At 45.1% G+C, this 26,407-nt stretch overlaps 1 protein-coding gene across 2 annotated transcripts in view; it reads left to right on the top strand.

The window, feature by feature from the left end:
* The first annotated feature begins 982 nt into the window (after positions 1 to 982).
* PARP8 (poly(ADP-ribose) polymerase family member 8) overlaps positions 983 to 26,407 on the top strand; it is a 168,193-nt gene continuing 142,768 nt past the window's right edge. For both annotated transcript variants that reach the window (XM_056848449.1, XM_056848448.1), the window contains exons 1-2: positions 983 to 1,091; positions 2,431 to 2,485. In XM_056848449.1, the coding sequence (XP_056704427.1) occupies positions 1,001 to 1,091; positions 2,431 to 2,485 (146 nt within the window). In that variant the 5' untranslated portion in view covers positions 983 to 1,000. The remainder of the gene's footprint in view (positions 1,092 to 2,430; positions 2,486 to 26,407) is intronic.

The raw sequence follows: 26,407 nt of genomic DNA, 5'->3' as shown, positions 1-26,407 counted from the left end.
TCTGAAGAAGCGAGCCATGGCTCACGAAAGCTCATACCCTACCAGAAAATGTTCTGGTTAGTCTTTAAGGTGCTCTGGACTCTGGCCCTTTTCTATCTGAAGAAGCGAGCCATGGCTCACGAAAGCTCATACCCTACCAGAAAATGTTCTGGTTAGTCTTTAAGTTGCTCTGGACTCTGGCCCTTTTCTATCTGAAGAAGCGAGCTGTGGCTCACGAAAGCTCATCCCCTGCCAGAAAAAAACCTTGTTAGTCTCGAAGGTGCTCCTGGACTCCGGCCCTTTTCCACTACTGCGGACAGACGGACACGCCGACCCGCTGCGAATCACCTTGCTGAGCTTCTACGTAAGTCCGGCCCCGGGTGGAGGGGGGGGGAGCAGCTCACCCTGGTGGGAGGGGCCCTCCGCGACCCTCGGGCGGCGAGGAGGCCCAATCGGGGGCCGGAGCGGGGCGGGGGCGGTGGGCGCGGGCTGTCCCTCCGGTGGGTGGGTGGGTGGGGGGGAGCGGCAGTACGTGTGGCGGGCGGCGTGTCTGGGTCGGGAGGGGAGGGCTTTGCGGCGCGGCGCCGCTGCAGAAGCGCCGGCCCCTGGACGACGACGAGGAGGAGGAGGAGGAGGCGCCTCCGCCGTGAGCGCGCGTGTGGCTGTGGCTGCGCGGCCGAGCCCGGCCGCCTCTCCTCTCCTCTCCATCCCCGCGGGAGCGGAGGGCAGCCGGCATGGGGAGGCTCCGGCGCTGACCCGGCGCCGCCCGCGCCTCCGAGCCCCGCCGGCACATCTGGGCGCGCGCATCTGGGCATGCCCGGCCGGCCTCCCGCTGCCCGCCGCCTGGCTCCGCTCGGGGACCCCCTTGCCGCCGCCGCCGCCGCCGCCCGGGAGCGCTTCCCCGGGCTCCCTCTTGCCCCTCCTGCCTCGTAGCGCCGGCCGGGGCCGGGGGGCGGAGGGGGGCGGCGGCCCCCGGGCCTCTCGTGTCTGCCGTGGCCTCCCCCCTCCCGGGATTTAGTTCATGGGGATGTGTTCAAGGCAAGAGCGCATTCAGAAGGATATTGACGTTGTGGTCCAAAAGTGCAAGGCGGAGAAGGACTGCCTGTTTGCAGGTGAGTGGCCCCGCCGGGCTCTTTCAGCAACCCCCCCTTTCCTTTCTGACCTTTCTTCCCCCCCCCCGCACCTGACATGTTGATTGAAGGGGGGTTCTCCCCCCCGCACCTGACACTTTGATTGAAGGGGGGGGGTTCTCCCCCCACACCTGACACTTTGATTTAAGGGGATTCTCCCCCCCAACACCTGACACTTTGATTGAAGGGGGGGGTTCTCCCCCCACACCTGACACTTTGATTTAAGGGGATTCTCCCCCCCAACACCTGACACTTTGATTGAAGGGGGGGTTCTCTCTCCCCCCCCCGCACCTGACACCTTGATTGAAGGGGGGTTCTTCCCCCCCCACCTGACACCTTGATTGAAGGGGGTTCTCCCCCCCCACCTGACACTTTGATTGAAGGGGGGTTCTCCCCCCCACACCTGACACCTTGATTGAAGGGGGGTTCTTCCCCCCCCACCTGACACCTTGATTGAAGGGGGTTCTCCCCCCCCCACCTGACACTTTGATTGAAGGGGGGTTCTCCCCCCCACACCTGACACCTTGATTGAAGGGGGGACCTGCTCAGCTTCAGATCCCCGAAAACAATGGGAGGGGGGTGATGCTTGGCTATTTTTTTTAGAAGCCTGTCTAATAAGTATTGCCCCCCCCTCCCCGTTTTGAGCACGGGTACACACACGACACATCCCAGACACGCCGCCCAGCACCCCGAGCGGTGTGGGGGCGACGGAGGGGTCATCCGGAATTGCATCGCGTCTCAGTCAACATCCCCCCCTCGCCGCACAGCCCTCTCTGATCGACAAGGTCCCCCCCCCTTTGTTTTTCTTGTGATCAGCAGAGCGAAGCAAAGATCTCTGCCTGAAAATGCTTAGATCTGCCTGTTTCCGTGTTGTATGCGTTGGCGGGGTGGTGGTGGTGGGGTTTCCTGGGCTCCTCTGCCCGGATATTTATCCCCAAATGCCCAGAACTGGACGACTGCAATTAATTTATTTCCTCCCTTCCTCAGTTCAAAGCCTCCCGTAGTTGCTTTTCCTCTGATCATTACTTACAATGTTTGACCTGCCTTTAGCAGCCTGGCTTGTTGCTGCCTGTTGCCTTCACTGACAATGGAAATTCCTTCCGTTGCCATAGCGCCCAGGCACTTGTTGCAAAGAGAGGTGGGGTATGTGTGTGTGAGAGAGGGGGGTTCCTGCCGGATTATTAATATTTCCCCCCCCCCCTGGTTCGAATTAACCTCTCTCCCCATAATTTGGCCAGATGAGGCAGGTTAATACATCAGAAAGTGTCAAACAAAGCTTCGCAGAACAGCAATACAGCTCTTTCTTTGTGTGTTGTTTTAGATTTCAGATACGCGGATTCCACTTTTACCTTCACCTACGTTGGAGGAGCCAAAAGGTAGGACTGTACATTCACCCTGCTTGGTTTCTTTTGACCCTGCGGTGATGCCGTGCCACAAAGTTGGGAATGTTCTGCCCTCCCATTGGGAAGAGTGTCAGCCAGTGACTGAGGATTCCCGGAGAAGGAAGATGAGCCCTGGCCAGGTGTTCTGTGGGGTGGGGAATTTGCCCTCCCAGCCTCCTTGATCAAGAGTTCTCCTCTGGGCTGCCTTCAGTTGTTCTTGTCTTAACTTTTTGATATGCAGAGTCCTTAGATTCAGGAGCAAAAAAAAAAAAGCCTCAGGAATGTGACCGTGATAAATGTGTTTTGATAAGCGTTTTGATAAGCGTGGAGGTAACAATGGCAGATGTTTGCGGTGCTACACCCATGGAAATTCGCCCGTGGAAATTCGGTCTTCAGTTCGGCACCCTGCGAGAACAAAATTGCATTACGTAAACACAACCCCGTTTGCGGTTTGCAGATAATTGAAATAAAAAGTCTATAAAGTTTATGGTGCACATAACAATCTTTTTTAGTAACAACCAAACATTGAATCGATGACATCTGGTGCATAATGTTAAGGCAGGCATACTTTCTTGACGTTGGGTGGGCTACATGAATAAATTGCACAGTTAAATATATTCTGCAGTTAAATATAATATATTAATATTTAATATATTAAATTTTTCAGGGTTTTTCCCCCCTTATGGTATCTATTTAATTTAATTTCACTGCATCCTTATATAAATATTGCATTTTTTGTTGTGTTGTTTTGAGAGGGGACACATGATCTTACCCAAAAGGCTGAGTAGCTAGAATGAAACCAAATGTCAGCAATAAGTGATTCATTTTGAAATGCAAACATCTGTTTTTTAGTGTCAACCATTTGTAACTGCTTTGTATGTGTGATATATATAATTTCTCTCTCGCGCACACACACACACATATATCTCTATATATTAGATCTATATGAAAGGGGAGAATATAGGGTTGGATCCAGCCAGGTTGCTCACTCAATCTCAACCAATTCCTCTCCCCTCCTTGCCACAGCCATCATTCCACGGGGCCTAGCTGTCCATGCAGGTCCCATGGTCCTCATCCTAGCCTTTTTGGGTGGCGATGAGGTCCTCCCTTTTTCACCAGTGGAAAAACTGGGTGGATCCAGCCCATAATCTTGTGAAGGTGAGATGACAGCAGACCCTTAAAAAAATCAAAATTGTTTCCCACCCTGGCTGTTTTCTCACCCATGCAGAGAAAAATAAACAAGGACACTATCAGTAACTTTGTGTGGGTAAATGCAGTGGGGGGGGGAAACCACTTGTTTTTTGTGGGGGAAAGGCTTGAGGGGAAAAGAGTTAAGCACCCTTATCTCTACTTTGATCAGATTCCCAGTGTTCTGTATTTGCATTTCAATAACAAAACAGTCAAGCCCTTGGGAGGCTGATCCTGTGTTCCTGTTGTCTTGTCTACTTTGGTCCTGCATCCCAGTGCTTCAGGTTGACCTGTGTTTATTTTATTTTATTATTTTATTCAATTTATACCCCACCCCTTCCCAACCCAAGTCGGGCTCGGGGCAGCTTCCAACAACATATGCCATACAATAATTAAAACACAGGGTTAAAACACAGGATTAAAACACATGCAATTAAAGAGGGCCATCTAATTACACTTGCTGTAATAAAAATATTTTCCTAAGGGGAGGAGAGCCTATCACCATCATAAATGGGGTTAAGCATTTCAATGGGAATTATATCCTTGTGAAAGATACCACCCCTATCCCCACAGTACAGTGAATGCACCTACAATCAGTATGCGCTGTGCGTTCCTTGTGCGCACTGAATCTTTCTTACAAAACATTTGTAAACATCTCAATGTGTGGCTTAAACCCCAGATTTATTTATCCAGGTACCATTTGCTAGTGTTTTTTTTTTTTTTTTAAGATGGATTACAGATGGATGTACATGTAGGATGTATGCAGTGTTCACATTACAGTGAATGTGCATACACCCTACATGTACATGCATCTGTAAAAAACAGCCAATGAGCATACACTTTAAAAACAACAACAATAAAGATTGAGATTGATTGACTGTAATGTGAACAGAGGTAACATGTGTATGGATGTACATGTAGGATGTATGCACATTCACATTCAGATGCATGTACATGTAGGGTGCATGCACATTCACCGTAATGTGAATAAAGGTAATATGTGTATGTTAATGGGTAAATGTGCCTAGCAAACCAAATTAGCAGTTTGTGAACAAGGTGAATTCTAGTTAGTTTTTCAATACATCTGTTTTGAACATGGACTTATACTCCCAAATAGAAGAGACCTTCTATGTCATGTATTTGTTCATAGTCGTGGCTTTTGAATGGGTAAAGTTTATCAGTGTTGGCAAGAAGGTCCAATAAGTGGATGAATGGATTTGATTATATAGAAATTGTGCCTGTGGAAAAGCTCAAGATTAAAACACAGAGGGCATTGGGTATTCATAATAAAGGTTCCCGATACCCCCAGCTTTTTTTTTCTTCCAGTAAAGTTTCCTGTGCCACGCTTGCAGTCGAACAAGGTGTTGCGAAAACAGAAAGGAGAAATGGTTATTTGCTTTGGACGCAATCCAAAGGGTTGAGCACACAAGCCTATTGAAATCAATGGGGTTAAGCATACTTGTTGATTGTGGCTTAGTTTGTCCATGAGTATGCAGACGTAAAAAAGAAACTAGATTTCAAAAAAACGCTTTTGGGTTTTGCATGGCATTGGTTGTACACTTTGGGAAGATTAACCTTCCAGGTCAGGTCCCTGAGTTTCAAGCTAGAAACAAATTAAAGTAGCATTTGCCATGCTATTTCATAAATAGATAACTTAATGCATTTTCATTATCATCAGCAATTTTAAGATGCTTTATACAAGCAATCGATAACTTAAAGCTGCAACTTGATGACCTTTTGTGAGCCATGTGATTTATCGTGAAACCTCTCGGAAGATTCCTAATGGCCAGATGGGGTCTAGTGATTTTTTTTTAAAAAGTCTGTTAAGCATTAAAGATGACCATGACAAACCAAAATCTTGTGCATAACAGGTAGTGAGTTTTGTTTATCGTATAAGGCCTTATTCAGGATAATGGCTCACACAATACAATGGGAGTGATACTCAAGATTGATATAGAATGTTGTGACTATCCAGAGCTATTTGCAATAATTTTAGATAACAGCTTTTTTAGGTATGTCAGAAGGATTGTATCCATTTTACAGATGTGGGGTGGGTGGACTGAGGCTGTGGCTTTTTAAAGACTATGTCATGAGTTCAACATTGCAATGAGGCTTGACCAGGGACCTTTTGGGCTTCCACTCTTAGCCAGTTTACTCCTTAGCTCTGCTCACAGAAAACCTGGAGTGTTTGCATAGAGGGTTAGGACCATGACAAACCAAAATCTTGTGCATAATGGGTAATGGGTTCTGTGTATCTGATAAGGCTATATTCAGGAAAATGGCTCAGACAATGCAATGGGAGCGATACTCAAGATTGATATAGAACTTTATGACTATTCAGAGCTATTTCCAATAATTTTAGATAACAGCTTTAATGAGTACCCAGCTTGCTGGGAGTAAAGTGTAAACAACTGGGGAAGGCAATGGCAAACCACCCCGTAAACATAGTCTGACGTCAGGATTTGACATCACCCCATGGGTCAGGAATGACCCGGTGCTTGCACAGGGGACTACCTTTACCTTTCCCAGAAGGATTACATCCATTTTACAGGTGTGTGTGTGTGTGGGGGCTGATTCAATCCCTGGCATCTCCAGTTAAAGGGACTAGGCAAGTAGATGATGTGAAAGACCTCAGCCTGAGACCCTGGAGAGCCGCTGCTGCTCTAAGTAGTCAATACTGACTATGATGGACTAAGGGTCTGATTCAGTGTAAGGCAGCTTCATGTGTTCAATCCTGAAGTATTGGTCTTCCAGGTGCCCTGTCTTCTATATAGGAGTGTGAGTAAAAGAATTGCCTGTACATGTGTACTTTGTGGATTGGATACATATCATTTCTTTGTCTTGACCCTCTTTGATGGTCCAGCACAAATGTTCTCTAAGCTTCCCTAAAGGGTCTGTGTTGGCATAGGAGACTAGAGGGAGGAGTTACTGTTTTGTAGTCAAGGCTAGCTTTACAGTGAGGTAAAGAGGGCAGCCGATTCAAAGCCATTTAACCTTTAAAAAAAATATCTGCCAGCTTCTTAAACAGAATCCCCTGCCCATAATATACATTGCATTTGCCCTACTTTGACAAAGGACAGGGTAGTGCTATGGGTAATGATCCCACTGGATACAACTTCTCTAGGAATGCCGTAACCCAGATGGCAAGTGACCAGAAGATTAGACAGGTGGGCAAGGGAATGGAATGTACAGCTCACACAGGTGATATGGCCCTACTCCTAATAAAAATACTTGAGAGCCGTAGTTTTACTGCTAGCTTTAAAGGTAGTATGTGGCCTTCAAAAGATAACCTGTTGATGTTAATCTGGCTCAGGAGACCTCCAGGACCCAGGTTGGCCTAGTTAAAGGCTCCATCCTTGAACAAAGTGAGTTTTCAAATAAACTGGAGTGACGGGATTTAGAAAATATCTGTTCACTGGAAATCCATTTTGTCCAAAGATCTGAACTCAGACCAACCTGGGGTCTTTGTGATTTAGAGTTGGGGTGGGGGGGACCTGTCTGGTTTTTCTCTGTCTGAAAGAAATACTTTAAACTGAATAGGTTCTCAGTTCCTGATATTTGGGGGAAGGGGAATTCCGACTAGCTGACTTAAAACACTTTTATTAAAGTGGATGATGCAGACTATCTGCAGAGGCCTTGATGCCAAAACAAACTTAGTTTGGGGGCCCTTTTTTGGCATGTGAGTGTGATGTAAACGGAATAAACCTGCTTCTTTGATGGTACTGTTTAGGTAGATGCCTGGGGAACAAATTACTCAGCTGATAGGAATGTGTGGGAAAAACTCACTGTGTTGGTAAGGGAGGCGTTAGTTTGATAATATATGGCCAGAAGTTAAATTAGCCACAAGTGCTGGTCACACCTTTCCATCAGACAGATGCCTCTCTGTTCACAGATTATGGTGTTTGTTGTGGAACCAAGCAGTGGACAGTTAGGCATTTGTCTTTCCAATTAAGGGTGAAATGTCTCAAAGACATCAAGATTTGTGTCTCTGTGATTTTGTTGTCCTTCCTGCATTTTTATGGCAAGACTTCCCCCTTTTACCTGAATTAAATGCTTTGCTGTTGGCCCTTCATTTTTTTTCACAAGATCAAAATATTGATAATGCTTTAAGACCGTGGACTGACAAAATGAAAGCTAATAGCTGTGATTACCGTCCAGCCTGACAAATAACCATGGTTCCAGAGGAGTTTGATATTCTACTTTGCAAGTCTCATTAAGAGCATGAGTCCATCTCAGTCAGCATTTGGTTTCCAGCCCTGGTCCAAGCAGATGTCTTTGAAATCTTCACAAAATGGAGCATAAAAGGAATGGCCTTCTAGTGTTGTTTATCCCTAGCAGCTGGTACTCAGAAACATGCTTACCTTTCAAAGTGGAAGTTCTCTTTGGCTGTCATGGCCAATAGCCATCGATGGATCTCTCAATGAAATTGTCTTAATGCCTCATTAAAGCCAACTGAGCTGGTGTTCGTTGACAACTCTTATGGTAGCGTGCTCCATAATGAATACGGCTCTTGCCTAGGAACACCACGAGAAAGGCGTAGGCCTTTCAGCATGGCTGTGAACCTACCAAAATTTGGATTGTCTCAATGTTAGTTGGTCTCAGTCTGCCCTCAAAGTAGCAATACAGTAATGGGGAAAAGAAAGGGGGAAGGTTTTCTTCTAGAACCACACACGTGCAAACACAATCTTCAGGCAGAGAAGCACTCGTAATCCACATTCCCAGCCTCCTGTGGAGCCTAGCGTGAGATTTTGGTGCTCGGATCGATAAGAACATCTTTCCTCATAAACAGCATTGAGCTGTAACATTGTGAAAATTACATGACAATCAGATGTGGGATGGATAGATTTATGGACGAAGCAGCATCAGTGTTTGAAGGACTTAATTTCCTCCCTACTTCAAATATAGTTGGGTGGGGGGAAGAAACCTCACAAGGAGCTCAAGTATGTGAATTGCATGGATTATCATAAATAATCCTTTCCCTCGGAGGCTCGAGTAATCATTTTTTGGCTGGCTAGTCCAGTACTGCTTCATTTTTCTAAAACGGTCCGCTTTCCTGTTTCTGAGTTATTGGAGCTGTTTGACAGGGCTGGAGTGCCGGCTGGTTTAGGAGGACTGTAATTAGGAATTTATTAGTAAGGGACATCTTTGTGGTAGAATAGGGATGCTAAATATGGAACAGACTGTACAGCAATTTAATAATTTTTCATTTCATTTGGAGGAAGATTGCAGACAAGTTGAGAGATGTTTCCCCATAAACCGAAATGGCTCAGTCAGGTGCTGAGATGGATCAAGATTTATTCTGTCTGCTTCTGTCAGTCCTGCTTGATCTAAAATAAAATATATATTTTTACTGCAGGCATGGAAATAACATTAGAATTCTAACAAATTTGTGATTTTTTTCCATTTAAAAAGCCTTGTTTGCTTTCCTCTGACCACCTTTCCCTTGTGGTACCCTGGCTGTTCCATACTCTGGCAAACTCTACTAGGGATGCTGATGCGATGTCTATGTAAGGATGCCACATTATGTCCTGGCGTCTGCAGATATTTGACTGGGTTTACATAAAACCAAGATTCAGATCTCATGCAAAAAGCAACACCGCTGTTTTCTGTTTGTTAGCAAACCTGATTGTAGCAGTTCTTCGAGAGCCAGCGTAGTATAGGGGTTAGGAGCGGTGGACGCTAATCTGGAGAACCGGGTTTGATTCCCCACTCCTCCACATGAAGCCTGCTGAGTGACCTTGGGCTAGTCACAGTTCTTTCAGAACGCTCTTAGCCCCACCTACTTCACAAGGTGTCTGTTGTGGGCAGAGGAAGGGAAGGAGATTGTAAGACGGTTTGAGACAAAGGTAGAGAAAATTGGGATATAAAAACCAACTCTCCTTCTTCTTCTACCCTTTGGTATCATTGTGAGACACTGTGATAGTGAGGACTACAGAGGGAAGGAAACATGTCTCCCATGCTGCACATATAAACACCCAGCTGTTTGGTAATGCCCACACAGTTCCAACCGATTAGGTGGTGCATATATGAAGCACCCTCTTTGCTTGTCTTCTGATAGGGGAGAGTAGATTGTGGAGGCAAATTGTGTGCAGGCTTTTCAGGTGTTTTTCGACAAACGTTATTCTCAAAAGGCTGTGTTCCAAGAAAGGCTATTCAGAGAGTGAAGGGGGTTGTTTACCACACAGCCTGTGAGACATGCATTCATTAGATTTCGTTTCCACCTTGGTCTTTACGTAAGCTTTTTAGAAACAAGTTTGTGCTTTGAGCTGTAACCTGGAAAGGTGAGACGTCAGCCTCCAGAAGTGACCAGTACTTCTGCAATACATTAGTGTTCTGATGTGAGTGACATGGTTTCTTATCTGAAGGAGCCCACAGCGAGTACCACATTTGTTCCACCAGGTGTATTGTTGAGGGCAGTGATGGATAGATAAGCTGGCTTCCCACTTCTTCCCTTACTTCCTCCCTCCCCCCCGTTCTCCTTCCCTTCCCTTCCCTTCCCTTCCCTTCCCTTCCCTTCCCTTCCCTTCCCTTCCCTTCCCTTCCCTTTCCTTTCCTTTCCTGTGAGCTCTCATTGGTTGGATGTTTCTCCATCTACCATACCTAGACCAACCTCACCTACATAATCCACCTATATGAGGTGGCCATGTAGCACAGGGTGCCATCTTATAAATGTTCTTATTTATTTAGGTTAGGAATTATGGTTTTAAATGTTATGTATTGATTTTATACTGTATGTCTGTCTATTGTTGGAAGCTGCACTGAGCCCGGCCTGGCCGGAGGTGCAGGGAATAAATCAAATCAAATAAAAAAAATTTGTCCTCCTCTCCTATGTAATATTTGGATAGATTTTACCACTGTCCTACAACTCCACTGAGCAGTTGTTTATTAAAATATATATACCCCTTTCTTCTGATTGAAGGAGCCTTCCTCCAATTGAAGCGATTCTTCTGTTGGACGAAGAGCCATTTAAGTCGGAAGAGCCACTTACATTGGAGGATGGTTGGGCACTGGGAGCACTTTTGGAACCATTTTTAAACCTTTTAAATCTTTTATTTCGAATAGAAAAAAAAAGGATATGTGCATATCAAAATTCAGACTCATCCTGCGCTTCAAAAAGGGGGCAAGCAAACACAAAATTTCAATTTGTAGCCAAAACTGACTACACCGGAGACCACTGTGATGCGGTCCAATTAATTTCACAGTTTTTGTGCATAAAACTAGATGTGGCTGTGATTTAAGGATTGGGAAAACGGAGAGCTGTTTTCCCGCTGCTGGGAAGCTTCCCCTTCCACTCTCTTTCATTTGCATAATTCTCCAGCAAGTGATGTTAGATCAAGATTATTGCAATTTTGGGGTTGCTGAAGCTAAGATATTTGCTGTTCTTGCTCTACAGACATCATCATCTGAACACAACCTGGATATAGGACAGGATGCTCTGGGGTTATATGTCTAGTGTGAGAGATGTGAAATTCAGTTTCGCAATCTCGTCTCAGATTTTATAGCCCTCTTCTTGATTCAGTCATCTCCCCTTTGTCTTGTCAAATAAGTCTCATTTACCCAGACAGCAAGATTAATGCACCAAATCTTTCCTTGGAGTGTGCCACTCTAAGCTGATGGTGGGGTGTTTGAACATTTGAATTCCCCCCTTTCTCTGTTCCGAATCGACCCTTTCTAAAGCTTCTTTTCTTTAAAGAAAAGGTGGCCAACAGGATTCTTTTATATAACATATAGATGGGTCCTCAGTGCATCTTTGTCGGGGCTGGAAGGAGTGTGTGGGGCCTATAAAGGAGTAATCTTTGCCGGCAAATTAATTTTTGTTTCTTTTATTTATAGCTTTCTTTATGTGCCTCAGTGAAGCTTACCTTTATAAGTCCTATCCCTCCTGTATTGCTCTTGTGACTATTACGTAGTAAATGGACATTCTATCTGTGGTGGTCATGGCAGTCTTAGCACTTAGAAGTGAAATCATTCTTTAGATATGGACTCTCTAGGGTTGGCAAGTATCAGTGGGTTGCCATAGAGAGAAGGCTAAAGAAAAAAATGATAGCAGAAAGGCGAAAAGGTGCCTTGATATGTACAATGGGGTGTGTATTTGTGTGTGTGGGAATCGCTGTATTCAGGCGCACTAAAAACAAGCAAAGAACAACAAAAGGGAAGACTAGTAGCTTTAAGGAGCAATCCTAAACAGGGCTACTCAGAAGGCAGTGCTATATTGTTATGGGGGCTTAGTCCCAGGAAAGAGTCCTTAAGATTGCAGCCTGTGTCTTAAAAATACTTTGTGTTGTAGCCGTGAAGGGTGACAAGGGGTGAAAACGCATGGTCGCTTTATCCTCCTTTAATCCCTGTTTTAGCCAGGATCGAACGCACATTAGGCGAAACGCATGCGTTCGATCCAGGCTGAATCCTGGCTGAAACAGGGATCAAAGGAGGATAAAGCGACCATGCATTTTCGCCCATAGATTGCAGCCCCGATCACTCTTTTCTGGGAGCAAGCCCCATTGAAATAAAATAGGACTGACTTCTGAGAAGACCTGCTTAGGATAGCTCCCATGTGGTATACGGCAGATGGAGCAGATTTATCTTGCATGATTCCTGTGCTCTGCTTCTCTTGTACATTGTTGGCTTTTATGTAAAAATAGCACAGATTATACTTCCTGTATTTCATGGCCTTTTAACCTCACCGTGCTCATTTGCTCCCCTCCTCGTTTCTGTGTGTCTGAGGACCATGCATGCAATGAAAAGGGCTGTAGCTCACAAAGACTTATGTGTCAATAAATCGGTTAGCCATTAAGGTGTCACAAGACTCCTTTTTTGTGTGTGTGTTTCTTTTAGCTGCAAGAGGCTCACATACTTACCCAGCTGGAATTTGCACTCCAGTATGCCTCTTGTTCTACATCTCTGTAGGGTTGTGTCACTCTTCCTCAGCAAATGAGCCCTGCCTTGGCTGGAACGTCCCTTGTACAACATATCTGAGCTGAAAAGGGAAAGAAGGAGAGTGACTGTGCTCCAAAGGCAATTTCCACCCCGTTGATTTTGTTACGGGTTAGTCCAAGCAACAGTGCGAGCACTTGTTTCCCTGATCTTGAGCTTGTCCGTCTCATCGCTTTGACTCACAGAATCAGGCCACGAGCCAAAACTTTTTGAGCCTCCTAAACTCCTAGACTTAATTTTTTTTTTCATCGGCAAAAATTCTCTCTCGGCTCTGCACAGCGGCTTTTGACCGTGATGTACTTTTCTCCCTACATGACCAGAATGATAATAACGATGGGGGATCCAAGCATGCAGGGAAAGCCAACTGTCAGGCTGGAATTGCACTGAGCTGTTTCTGCAGCTGGGCAAGAAGATTCTTGGCTGGGTGTCTTGCCCTCAAGAGATGGCAAATGGTACAAATCTACTGATAAATATACCGAGTCCAGCTTTTTTTATTGGTTTTTCGTTTGGACACTCGCTTTTCATTTCAGCGATATCAGAGCAACTTGCAAGGATCTGTGGGATCCTCAAGTGTATAAATCTTCCCTCCTTTTCAGTTTTTGCAACTGACTGTGGTCCATGGAAACATCTAGACTGGCAATTGTTTGCTAACCTTGGCAGTAAATCACGGTTTGTGAATTGGCTGCTAACCATAGTTGTGAACAGTGGGTTAGTGGGCTCAGTTAGTGGGTTCAATGGGTTGTGAACAGTGGGCTCAGTAGTTTGACATCTGCTTTGTATGCAGGAGATCCTGAGTTCAATCCCCAGCATCTCTAGTTAAACGTATTGGGTAGGCGATGATGTAAAATACTTCTTCTAGAGACCCTGGCGAGCTGCTGCCTGTCAGAATAGACAAGCCTGACCTTAGTCCTTTGATGGCCTGACTCTGTAAGGCAGCTTTATAGGTCCATGTGAATACTGGCAGTGCAGATGTAATGCTGGCCGTAGTTGAGAATGAAAGGGAATGCCCAGGTGAAGGAGGAAATCATGTTTGAGGAATCAGGCAGTGTCAGCTCTGCACAGCCTGTATCAGTACCCTGGACAGATCCTTAAGGTCTGTCCTCCCTCCCTCATAATTAGAAGCACCTATCCAAACAACCCAAGGATAAATGGATTCTAATTGGCTCATTTCCTCCCCTTTAATGGGATACTGAGAGGATTTTTTTAAGACTATCAATTACAACAGCTTAATTGAATTTACCATGTGATTGTACATGCAGCCGATCAGTGCACTGGAACAGAGAACCCTGTCATCTGTGCCATGGTTACCATGGTAAATCAATTCTTTAAAGGAGCCTCATTTAGTCAGGAGAGCTGCTACACATGTACCGCAAGAAACCCAAAGGCCTTGCATTCAGCTCCACAGGGCTGTGAAGCAAACATGTACATTGTTTTAACCCTCTCGCTTGTGCTAGAGTGGGGAGAATGAAAGCCTCCTTTTTCAGACTCTGCTCTCAGCTCCCTAGACGGTGGTCGCTTCAAGCTGTCATCTCTTGGCAAAATTCCCTAGAGACTTCTCCTTCTAGGATCAGTGAACCACGTTGATGATTGGAAAATACGAATAGCTGGAGGAAGCATCTGAGGATTGCTTTAAGCGTGAGCAGGGAAAGAGGGTGTATGAGTGGATTGTGTCCTATTTACTCCTATGAGTGGATTGTGTCTCCTGGAAACTTGTGCAAAGAGGGAACTTGTCCATCTCTCCTGAGGGGCATTTGTGGGTTTTTTTTCTCCAGGAAGCCATTGTATCCTCTTTCACAGCATATGGAAATGGGACAAGGGGCGCCCATACACTCATGCACCCTCTATTATTGTTTCCACTACTGGTGCTAATCTTGTCTCAGAGTGGTCTTCCTTCCTCAACAATAATGGGGAAAATGGTCCTAGATTTTTTTTTAAAGTATTTTTTTCCCTTTCCATTCCAGGCTTTGTCTTTTCCATTCCAGGAAAGTGGGATGCAAATATTTAAAATAAAGAAATAGAATATGTCGGCATCATGGCTAAGTCGCAGTTCAAGCAGAGCTTTCCCACATCCAGGCCTTATACTGTCTAACTACAGAGTCCCCAACCTTGTTGGTTCTGTGGGCACTTTTTTGGGAAATTTTGGGAACAGTTAGTGGGTGCCCTCACAAAATGGCTGCCAGGGGAGTGTAATGAACCATAAAATGGCTGCTGTGGGAGCTGGGACCAATCCCAAATGTTGGGATGTTCTAAGGTATGTCATTCTATGATGGAGGCAGCTATTGCCAAATGTGTGCTCCCTGGTGATGTCTCCTAGTGTCTTCTGAAGCACCTCCTACTCCCAGTGAAGTAGAAGGAAACCAGGATTGGCCCTTTCCTTTGAGGAAAAGATCATTTGGAGAAGAAGGAGATGGGCACCAGGAAACACATTGGTTGGCACCATGGTGCCCATGAGTGCCATGTTGGGGATCACAATACTGATTGGTTAAGCCCACACTAACTGCTTCAAAATCATTTGCAAGTGGGTGTTGCCATTTCACACAGTAAAATCCAGTTGAAAGTGCATTATTGGTCTAAGTATTGGTTCAATAATGGTCATGTATTTAAAGCAATGATGTTTAGGCTGTTCCTGCACTGAGCAGGGAGTTGGAATAGATGGCCTGTGTGGCCCCTTTCAACTCCTTGATTCTATGATTTTATGATGTACCGTAATAAAGAGAGAGACTAACACCAATGACGAAAACCAAGTTAGTTAACTGTCATCATGACAAAGTATTTTAATCAACCGTTACTTTATTGCTTACAGTATAATGCAAACATAATTGTATGTGAATGATTTCAAGAGATTGAACATCTCCTCTTGGCTTTTCTCCTGAAATACCAGGAAAGAGCTGAAACAGCGAGGAAACTAGTTTTAAAAAGAAATTGAACAGATAAAACACACCTGGCAACTATAAAATCTGTTATTTTTTTGCATCAGGTTATAAATGTGATTTAAGAAAACTGAGCAGGTAAAGCAAAGGGGGGGAGTCACGTTTTTAAACTTGTTTTTAATCAAGGACATTGATATCAAAATGCTTAGATTTCAGTACAAACATTGACCAGGAAGTACAGAAACAAGAATATTCTAGAAGAGGAGTTGGTTTTTATACCCTGCTTTTCTCTGTTGTAAGGAGACTCAAAGCGGCTTCCCTCCCCCCCCCAACAGGCACCTTGTGAGGTAGATGAGGCTGAGAGAGTTCTGAGAGAACTGTGACTGGCCCAAGACCACCCAGTAGGCTTCATGTGGAGGAGCGTGGGATCAAATGTGGTTCTCCAGATTAGAGTCCACTGCTCATGTGGAGGAGTGGGGAATCAAACCCAGTTCTCCAGATTAGAGTCCGCCACTCTTAACCACTACACCACGCTGGCTATTTAGGTTTCCTAGCTAGCATGGAAAAGAATATTATTTGTTCTGGGTAAGCAGTTGAGTGACACGGTTACCTGTTATGTTTTTACACCCACCAAAACAAGTTACAGAAAACAAACCCAATTTTCTTTGCTCCAGAACATGACATGTCTGCTTTAGGAATTCACTTTTGTTCCTTACTGTTACAACAAAGCATCTGGGGAGAAAATCAAGATACCACAAAATCTATGCAAGGCTTTGCACATCATGGCACAGATGCTGAATGGTGAATGAAAAGGCAACGGGCAGTGACTTGTTTTAGGGTGAAATGGATCATAATATACCCTTATGCAAATGCAATACATTATCACTCAATGCTGTCAATTTCCATCCTGAGAAAGAATGGGAATGAATTAATGAGGATAGAGCCAACCTATGTCTCCTATGTGCTAGTAGCCCACCAATGCCAGTATAATAACAGCAGTGCATAGTTTATTCATTTTGCTCAATATACTCCACTGTTCTCACCATTGTGGACCCAAAGCAGCTTGCAACAGTGTCCTGCCTCTTCCCCCTCCTTTCTCATAACTACTCTGTGAAGTAGGATAGGCTGAGAGAGAATAAATTTGATGGCAGAGGGAGGATTTGAACCTGGGTCTCCCAGATCTTAGTACAGCACTCTAACCGCTACACCACACTGGTATCCTAACATTCCCAGCAAAGAAATGGAAAGTGAGGGAGTTATACCTTCAAAACACGGATCATTTGCCCATTGCACAGAGCCTACTATGGCAACGTCATCAACAGACACAATGCAGGGTGCTCAAAACCACCCCCATGTTAGCCACTTATTGAAGAAGCTGTTCAATGCACATTGAGGCTGTTATTCCAGTGTCGGTGGCGTTCTGCAGGTGTATAGACTCCAAACCATGATACTGGTATTGGGATTCTGTTAAGATCCTAGAAAATGTACAAAATGTACTGGTATTGGGATTCTGTTAAGATCCTAGAGCTCACCAGCCAGCATAAGCAGAACATAGGTTGTGCTCTTAGTCAACTAAGGCTTTATTCCATCCATCCATCCATCCACCCACCCACCCACCCATCCATCCATCCACCCACCCACCCACCCATCCATCCACCCATCCATCCACCCATCCATCCATCCATCCATCCATCCATCCATCCATCCATCCATCCATCCATCCATCCACGCATCCACGCATCCATCCATCCATATACCACTTTTCTCCTGAATGGAATCTGAAAGTAGCTTGTATTTTTCTCCTCTGTATTATCCTCTCAACAACCCTGTGAGGTAGGTTTGGCTGAGGTTGTGTGACTACCCCAAGGTCACCCAGCAAGCTTCCAAAGCAGAGTAGGGGCTTAAACCTGGATCTCCCAGATTGTAGTCATTTTGTTTGTTATGCTTGAGTTCTGTTGTTCCTCAAAAAAGGCTTGCATATGTTTCCTGGGGATCTCCCCTCTAGGCTGTTGCCAGACCCAATGCGGCTCCAGAAGAACTTTAGTATAACCTCGACTATTCTTGATCTGCTTAGTTACTGATACAAGGAAAAGGAGATTCCATTTAGAAGAGTCCTCCCTTAATGTAAAGCACCACAGTTGTTTATCTTTGCTTCTGGTGGAAATTTGATAATAAAGAATATTGGCAGGATATCAATCAAATACAATTTATTTTGGGATGCTCAGTGGCATGAATGTTTTAGGCTGACATTTCCCCCGCTGAGCTTTAAATAACCCTTTGGATTAAGAAAAGACCTCTTCCCATAAATATTGGATAAGCAACAGGCCTTATTAAAATGATTGGCAACAGTAGTTTTGAAACGTAGCTGTCTTCATTATCTATAAGTATCAGTGGGCAATTCCACAGTTACTAAGTGGTTTTACAATAGTGGTGCAGCTAAATGGTATTAAAGAGATGATCTGAAAAGGTAAACAAAAAATTCTGACATGCTTATGTTGCCTTACTGATATTAAGCCTATGTTTCTCAAAAGGTGATATGTCTTTTGACATTCTATTTGATTTATATTTTTGTATAATAATATCTTTGAAGTAATTCATTGTCATGAAGCTAATGTTGAGCTAATGTTGAGTAGACATCAATAAAATGTGTGCAAGAGAATTTTTTTGAGCTGCTTTGTGATGGATGGATCCTGAATATTTTGACACTTGGAGTTATATACTGAAGTGTGAGGAACAAGAAATATATTTGATTTCGTTATTTATTGTTATGCCTTTATTGATTTACAATGGATCAGCTTACAAGAAAGAAAAAAATTGTGTAAGTTTTAGGCCCCAGGACTATGCTTGCTAATGTTGGGAGTTAAGTGCCATTGGACTCATTTCATAGAATCATAGAATCATAGAGTTGGAAGGGACCACCAGGGTCATCTAGTCCAACCCTTTGCACAATGCAGGAAATTCACAACTACCTCCCCCCCACACCCCCAGTGACTCATACTCCATGCCCAGAAGATGCCCCACCTCTCATAATCTGCCTAAGGTCATAGAATCAGCATTGCTGACAGATGGCCATCTAGCCTCTGCTTTAAAACCTCCAGGGAAGGAGTGCTTACCACCTCCCGAGGAAGCCTGTTCCACTGAGGAACCGCTCTAACTGTTAGAAAATTCTTCCTAAAGTCTAGACGAAAACTCTTTTGATTTAATTTCAACCTGTTGGTTCTGGTCCGACCTGGAGCAGCAGAAAGCAACTTGGCACCATCCTCTATATGACAGCCCTTCAAGTACTTGAAGATAGTTATAATATCCCCTCTCAGACTTCTCCTCTTCAGGCTAAACATACCCAGCTCCTTCAACCTTTCCTCATAGGACTTGGTCTCCAATATTTACTTCTGAGTAAATATTCTTTGGATCTGCCTGCACGTTCCAGATGCTACTTTACTTTCATAAAGTCAATGAAGGGGAGTCTTGAATTTTCAAAGGACTTGCAAGTTGCAAATGATCATACTCAGGTTGGCAGTTTTTGCAGTGTTGCTTAATTGGCCCTGCTCTGTCTGTCGGCATCTTCTGAGGTGAACCAGGCAGGATGTTATCCCTCCCCATGGTTGCTTGCCTGATGCCAATCTTACTGAGCTTTAGGTGTTCTGTGAACCTATCTTTTTACCAGGCCTTTGGTTCCGGATTTGTATGTGTGTTCCAGTTGTTTTCCAATGGCTCCAGCTGTTAGCAATGGAACTTTAAAAAATGGATTTACTGCTATTTTTTTTTTAAGGAGAGGATTTTAAGGCTGCTGTATTTATTGCTGAATTTCCTCATTCAGTGAGAGCTGGTTTTATTGCCCAAAGTGAAAGCCACCTGAATACAGTCAGGCTGTCAGAGGTCCATTGACTTCAACTGAAGTTAAATAGCTAGCTCTTCCATGAGAAAGAAGAAGAAGAAGAGTTGGTTTTTATATGCCAACTTGCTCTACCACTTAAGGGAGAATCAAACCGGCTCACAATTACCTTCCCCCCCTCCCCACAACAGACACCCTGTGAGGTAGGTGAGGCTGAGAGTGTGTGACTGGCCCAAGGTCACCCAGCTGGCTTCATGTGGTGGAGTGGGGAAACAAATCCAGTTTACCAGATTAACCTCCGCTGCTCAGGTGGAGGAGTGGGGAATCAAACCCGGATCTCCAGATCAGATTCCACCACTCCAAACCACCGCTCTTAACCACTACACCATGCTGGAGATGGGAGGCAGGATATGATTCTTTCTGTTTTGTCACTCAGTGCATCCTGGGCAGAATTCCACTACTGTAGACCCAGTGGTCTGGAGCAACTCTGCAGGACTGCCCTGGATGTGCTGCTGTCGTCCTGTTAACTGCATACCGTTATATGTTGGCACCTAGTTATACATCAGTATAACAGCATAGCCGATAACGGCAGATATCATCCACCAACTCAGCCCTGCAAATATCTGCATGCTGATTAACTGGGGCCCTCAAGTAAATTGTCACCCAGATACTGAGAAGACATTGATTGAAATGTCAGTGTACGGAAGGCTGTGTGAAAGGAGAGAAATGGCAGATCAAGAAAACAACTTTCAGTTGTCTGTTTTCTTGTACTGATCATTTCAGAGGAAGGTCAGAACCTAGATAGCATCCAAGCTGTATTGGATAGCTAGATTCTGTTTCTTCTTTAACCTTCTCATATCTGCCTTAGAGCCATACTTTTGTAATTGTGTGTGTCCAGTTCCTACTGCTGTGTTTTGGGTAGCCACTGACCGCCACCCTAAGCAGAATTATGCCCTTCTAACTTCACTGAAATCTACCATGGCTGGACAACTGAACACACAAAACTGCCTTACACTGAATCAGACCATTGGTCTATCCGAGTCAGTATTTTCTACTCGGGGTGGCAGTGACTCTCCAGGGTCTCTTTCACATCACCTTCTACCTGATCCTTTTAACTGGAGATGCCGGGGATTGAACCTGGCACCTTCTGCATGCTCAGCAGATGTTCTGCCACTGAGCCACAGCTCCTTCCCAAGTCACAGCTTTGTTCAGTATGTATAGCACTAACTGTTCCATTAAGAATGTCTTGGCTGCTGTTTTCCCTATTGTACATAAAATAAACTGTACAATGAACTTTGACTGCAGTACGATCCTAAAGAGTTATGCCCTATTAAGTCCATTGACTTCAATGGACTTGGAAGGGTTTAACTCTTCTTAGGATTGCACTGATTATAGCCCCCTTGCACTTAAGTAAGCAGCAGGTGATCTTGGAGATATGTGCACGACCTTTACCAATTATGGAAAGCAAAGGTTTAAGATTCTAAATAGCAGAGGGTAGGCACTGTGTTTCAGTCATAAGGTTATGTGCATCATGATAAATAGTGATAATTCGCACCTTAAACAACATAGGCCCAGAAGAATCTCTGCATACATTATTTTGGGTTAGCCCCAAGTATACATGCATGTATAATAGTTACAAAGAAGAGGCATAAAGGGGATAATATCATGACTGCTGTTGTTCTGGGAGGGGAAGAAGTTGGTATGAATCTAACTGTCTAACTTCAAAAGAGTCTGTTTCAGGGCCAGGGGACTTGGGCTTAACAGGAAGGGGGGGGGAAGAAAGATCGATTAGTGTTTCCTGTGCCTCAGCTGATTGGTGCAGGGAGATGTGGCCCCTCACCTTTGCTTTGGAATTAAAAGATGACCAAACCAATGGTTCCATTACAAGATTCTTCTCTCCCACCCCCCAAAGCAACAAATGTTCCTCTTCTAATGTATTTAAATTGCCGTTACATTATTTTGTCTAAAAGCCCATGTGCTATATAGACTTCCTTGAATAAATGAAAGAATGGATTGTGATTGCTTATCCAGTACAGGGTAATCTTCCTTCCTATATGGATTATCAGGATAGTTCAAAGTGATGTAGAATCTTTATGCATTCAAGATTTAGTTGTCCTTTTTCAATGGTTTTGCTGGGCCGTATGCTAAAGATCCCTTTTTCAGACTGACTGTGTCCCTGCCCTCTTCAGTCAGCGGATTCCTTGGTGCATATCCTTTTGCACTGTCCTTATGTATTCCAACTTAGGCTAAACTGGATTATACCATGTTTTAACAAATGGTCCACATCTTCTCGAGCAACCTTGGCGCAGAAGGTTCAGTTCCTCTTAGGGGACTCTGACCCTCAACATACTTATTTTGTTGCTCGTTTTTGGAGGCTGCAGAGAAGAGAGGAAGAGAGGTGTTTTTAGAGATGGGTCTTATTTAAGTTTTATGGTTTTATTTTTCAAGACCTCGGTAGGGCTGTCAATTCGGTTCGGCCCGAACTGAAAATCAGCCGAATTTCCCTTGATTCGGCGGTTTTTAGTTCGGACAGATCCGAACTCAAAACTGGCAGGCAACCGGGGGGGCCGAATTCAGCGAGTTCGGGAGTTCGGCGAATAAATTCGGCCAATTCGGCCGTCAGTAAGCAGCATAACCGTCAGTAAGCAGCATTCTCCTCCCCCGGCCAATCGGTGGCCAAGCTGGGTCTTCTTCTGGCCAATCAGTCAGGATTGAGTACTGGAGGAATCAGCTGATGTGCGGCCGGCCGGGGAAAGAGAGAGAGAGAGGGAAATCCTCATGTGTGTGCGAGGGGGTGCTTGTGCACATTCGCTCCTTTCCGTGGCTGCAGGGGGCGCATTTTTTGGGGTACCGACCCCAAACTTTCAGGGGATATTCAGACAGGTTTTTTTAAGAGACCACCCAAGTTTTGTAAACATTGGGTCAGGGGGTCCCGAGATATGGGCTCCCCCCTTTTTTCTTTCCATGGCTGCAGAGGGCGCATTTTTGGGTGTGCCGACCCCAAACTTTCAGCGGAGCATCAGACTAGGCTTCTTAAGATACCCCCCAAGTTTTGTAAACATTGGGTCAGGGGCCCCCGAGATATGGGCTCCACCCCTTTTTCCTCTCCCCCCTTTTCCATTTTCGTGGCTGCAGGGGGCGCTTTTTTGGGGGTTCAGCCCCCAAACTTTTGTCATAGCTTCAGAGAATCCCTCTTAAGAGACCACCCAAGTTTTGTAAAGATGGGTTCAGTGGGGGCTGAAATATTGGCTCCCCCCCTTTTCTCTTTCCATGGCTGCAGGGGGCACATTTTTGGGTGTGCCGATCCCAGACTTTCGGCGGAGCATCAGTCAAGGCTTTTTAAGAGACCACCCAAGTTTTGTAAACATTGGGTCAGGGCCCCCCGAGATATGGGCTTTCCCCTTTCCCCTATTGGGATGAATGGATCACCCTCGAGAGATGCATACATATGGATCTTATATTGGATACAAATGGAATCATATTGGATTACCCAGCCTCCCAGCCCCTCCTGCTGGAACAGAAGACAGCCACAGTAAGACCCCTTTGGGGGCTTTAATCTATATTTTTTCTTTTCTGTGTGTGTGTGTGGGGGGGAAAGCAGAGTCTGTGTGTGTGTGTGGGGAGGGAGCAGTTTCTGTGGGTGGGGGGGGGAAGCCAAAGGGGGCTTTTGCCGGTTCTGCCTGGGGTGTGTGTTCCCCCTCCAGTCTCTCTCTCCCTGGTTTGAGGGGGGGCTTCATTTTTATTCTTCAGGTTTTTCCTCATTCATAAGATCAGTTAGGTTATTGATGCTTGCTCAAAACTGGTTTTCAAATGGTGACTTAAAGAATGCATCTGCCTGGTCCCAAGTCCAATGCAAAAGGAGACATTCCACCCCCTCCTGCTCATTATGCATAGCTAGCTGCCTCTGTCCCTTTCCATGGTATGCAAACTCCCAGGTGTCAGGTGTTGCTATGCACTGTTGCAAAGGTTTTGCATTGCGTGCTTGTGTTGCTTTGCAGTTGTATTGTTTTGCAAAATTCTTCACACCTGCCCCGCCCTTTGCATATTTGCAAAGGGGTTGCTCTGCAGTTGTGTTGCTTTGCAAAGTTCTTAGCACCTGCCCCGCCCTTGCTCTCATCAGCTGTTTGTCGGGCCGGGAGCTTTGTGCGAGGGCGGCAAGCTCTGCGGAGAGATCCACATTAAGGGTGGGGGGACCCCTTTCAGGGCCCATATCTCAGCCCCCCCTGACCCAATCTTTACAAAACTTGGGGAGTCTTTCAATATACGTCCTTTGAAGCTCTGCTGAAAGTTTGGGACCTCTAAGCCCAAAAATGCCCCCCCCCCGAGCCGCGGAAAGGCGCGGTTGTGTTTTTAATGGCTTTATTCGGCCGAATTTTTTCCCCGAACTTTGAATTCCCGCCGAATTGAACGGATCCGAAGTGGGGGAGTTCGGACTTCGGCACGTACCGAACCCACAAGGGCCAAATTCGGCCGAATCCGAACTGTACCGAATTTTTTTTTTTTTGACAGCCCTAGACCTCGGTATAAGAACAGGGGGAAAGAAAGAGCTTACCCAGTATGAGATGGTTGGATAACTTGTAGCACTGAATATTTGGGATGAATCAGGAGTGGCTTCGAAAAAGTGAGTTTTGAGGTGGTCTTGAAGGGCGATGGATAATGGAGATTGTACTGCGCAGGCTTAGAACACTTTAGAACGGACTTAGACACATTCCTATAGAGCAGTGCTGTTAGCCAAGAGAGCTAAATGGATTTTCCACATTAGTTATGTCCATGTGCCTCTGAGGGGCAGAGCAAGAAAAGTTATGGACTCCATGCCTTCCAGGGGAATCTGGTTGGCCACTAGAGGAGGTGGATCCAGTGGAAGTGTTTGTGGAAGGAGTTGACATATGGGAACTTTCTCCACATTCCCATTGCCTAAGAAGCCTACTGTCTGTCCAGAAACTGCTCTCCGAGGATCAGAAGATCCTCCCAAACAAAATATACCATAGGGCTGGGTGCTGAGGGGGAGTCAGGTAAAATATGCCTGTTGCTCCCTCCTGTGTCACATTTTTCTTGCAACACTATACTGCCCTCAAAGAGCAATTTTGGGACAAATGGCAGGTTGCTTGAGGAAGAAGAAGGCAGGGAAAGAGCCGCTTCATTGACTCTGTCTGTGAACTTTTCCACTGAATTCAACCCAGGATTTTGAACTAGATGGACCCTACTGGGTATTTATGGTTTTCATTCCCTAATAACCTTCTCCCAGAGGAAGTATTTTATCATATTACTTTATGTCACTAGCTGTGGATTTTAAACCATGAATTAATTCGGGAAAACAACGACGACAGATTCTGGTTTACCACCAACGAAGCAGATTCTTTTGATGTGTGACTAAAGTGTTGCTTTAGCAAGACTGACCTAATTATTTGCCTCTGAGCAACGGTGATGTTTTCTCTGCAGTTTTCCTTGCATCAAAGACACAAAGGAATTTATGCAGCCTTATCCAAGGAACTACGTTCACTGCAGGTTGATGGCATGTGCTGAATAGCTACGTGATCAAATTAACAGACACAAGGATAAAGTCAGGAGTTCAGTCTGGTTACTTATAACAGTCTATATACTCCAGGTTCAGCAGCCAGTGTAATATAGAAGAAGAAGAAAAGTTGGTTTTTATATGCCAACTTTCTCTGCCACTTAAGGTAGAATCAAACTGGCTTACAATCACCTTCCCTTCCCCCTCCCCACAACAGACACCCTGTGAGGTAGGTGAGGCTGAGAGAGAATGACTTGCCCAAGGTCACCCAGCTGGCTTCGTGGGTAGGAGTGGGGAAACAAATCCAGTTCACCAGATTAGCCTCCACCACTCACGTGGAGGAGTGGGGAATCAAACCCGGTTCTCCAGATTGGACTCCACCTCTCCAAACCACCGTTCTTAACCACTACACCACGCTGGCTCTCTAGCACGCTGGCTCTATATAGTTGTTAGAGTGTTGGACTTGGATCTGGGAGACTCAGGTTTGAAACCCTGCTCTGCCATGGAAGCTCGCTGGGTGACTTTGGGGTAGGGTTGCCAGGCAACTGTTAGGAACGTGGGGGTGGATCATGGGAGGCGGTGGCATTGTGTGCACTGTGATGTCACTTCCGGGGAAAATGGAAATGACATCATGTCACACTAGGAACCACCAGAAACTCTGTGGTAAAACTGTAAGAGTTTCTGGCAATTCCTAGAGCAATGTGATGTCACTTCTGGGTTTCCCGGGAAGTGATGTCATACTGCGCATGCTGCTGGCATTTTAAAATATTTTTCTTCGACTTCTGCTCAGAGTGGTGGTAGCCAACAAGGGTTGCCAACAAGAGGTAGGTGACCTGGGTCAATCACACGCTCTTAGCCTAACATACCTCAAAGGACTGTTTTGAAGATAAAATGGAGGAAAGAAGAACAATGGACGCTGCTTTGGGTCCCCATTGGGGAGCAAAGCAACATATATATGAAGTAAGTAATAAATATAATGTGGGGTCAGCTGGGCACCATTTACTTGAGGCTTACCTGCCCCCCCTTGATTCAGTTTTGTTTCTCTTAGTTAGGAAAAATATCCCAGTGAATTGCAGCCACAATCTTCTGTACATTCAATAACTTCTAGTCAAGAATGACTCCCATCAGCCTTCTCTTTATCCATGAATTTCATTCCAGTAAGAACTCAGTTGCCTGGTTCAGAGATCATTCTAATTCACTATGAGATGCTTCAAGCAAAATAGGACAGATTTGTGCCATCACATCAATACTTTTTTTAACCTAATGTGGCATTTTGGCCGGGAACATTTGGTCTGAAGTAGACACAGATAGCCTAAAGGATAAAGAGGGATTCTGGGTCATTGACTTTTCTGCTGATGGTAGACTATTTGATTTCCTGCTCTGTTTCTCATTTGTCCTTCTCTGTGCTCTGCCTGTTTAAGGAGAAGGGCTTCTCTCAACCACCCTTTTCCAATGAAGGTATGGTTTGGAGTAGCGTTGAGAGAATGAATTGGAAACTTTGCAGTGGGCCTAATGGAAGGCATAAAAATAACCTCCTTATTTGGAATAAAAATCTGATAGTTGTTAAATAGATGTAAATCTAG

This window comes from Euleptes europaea, chromosome 4 (genome assembly GCF_029931775.1).
Source record: "Euleptes europaea isolate rEulEur1 chromosome 4, rEulEur1.hap1, whole genome shotgun sequence".
Lineage (NCBI taxonomy): Eukaryota > Metazoa > Chordata > Lepidosauria > Squamata > Sphaerodactylidae > Euleptes > Euleptes europaea.
This window is presented reverse-complemented; position numbering and strand designations above follow the sequence as displayed.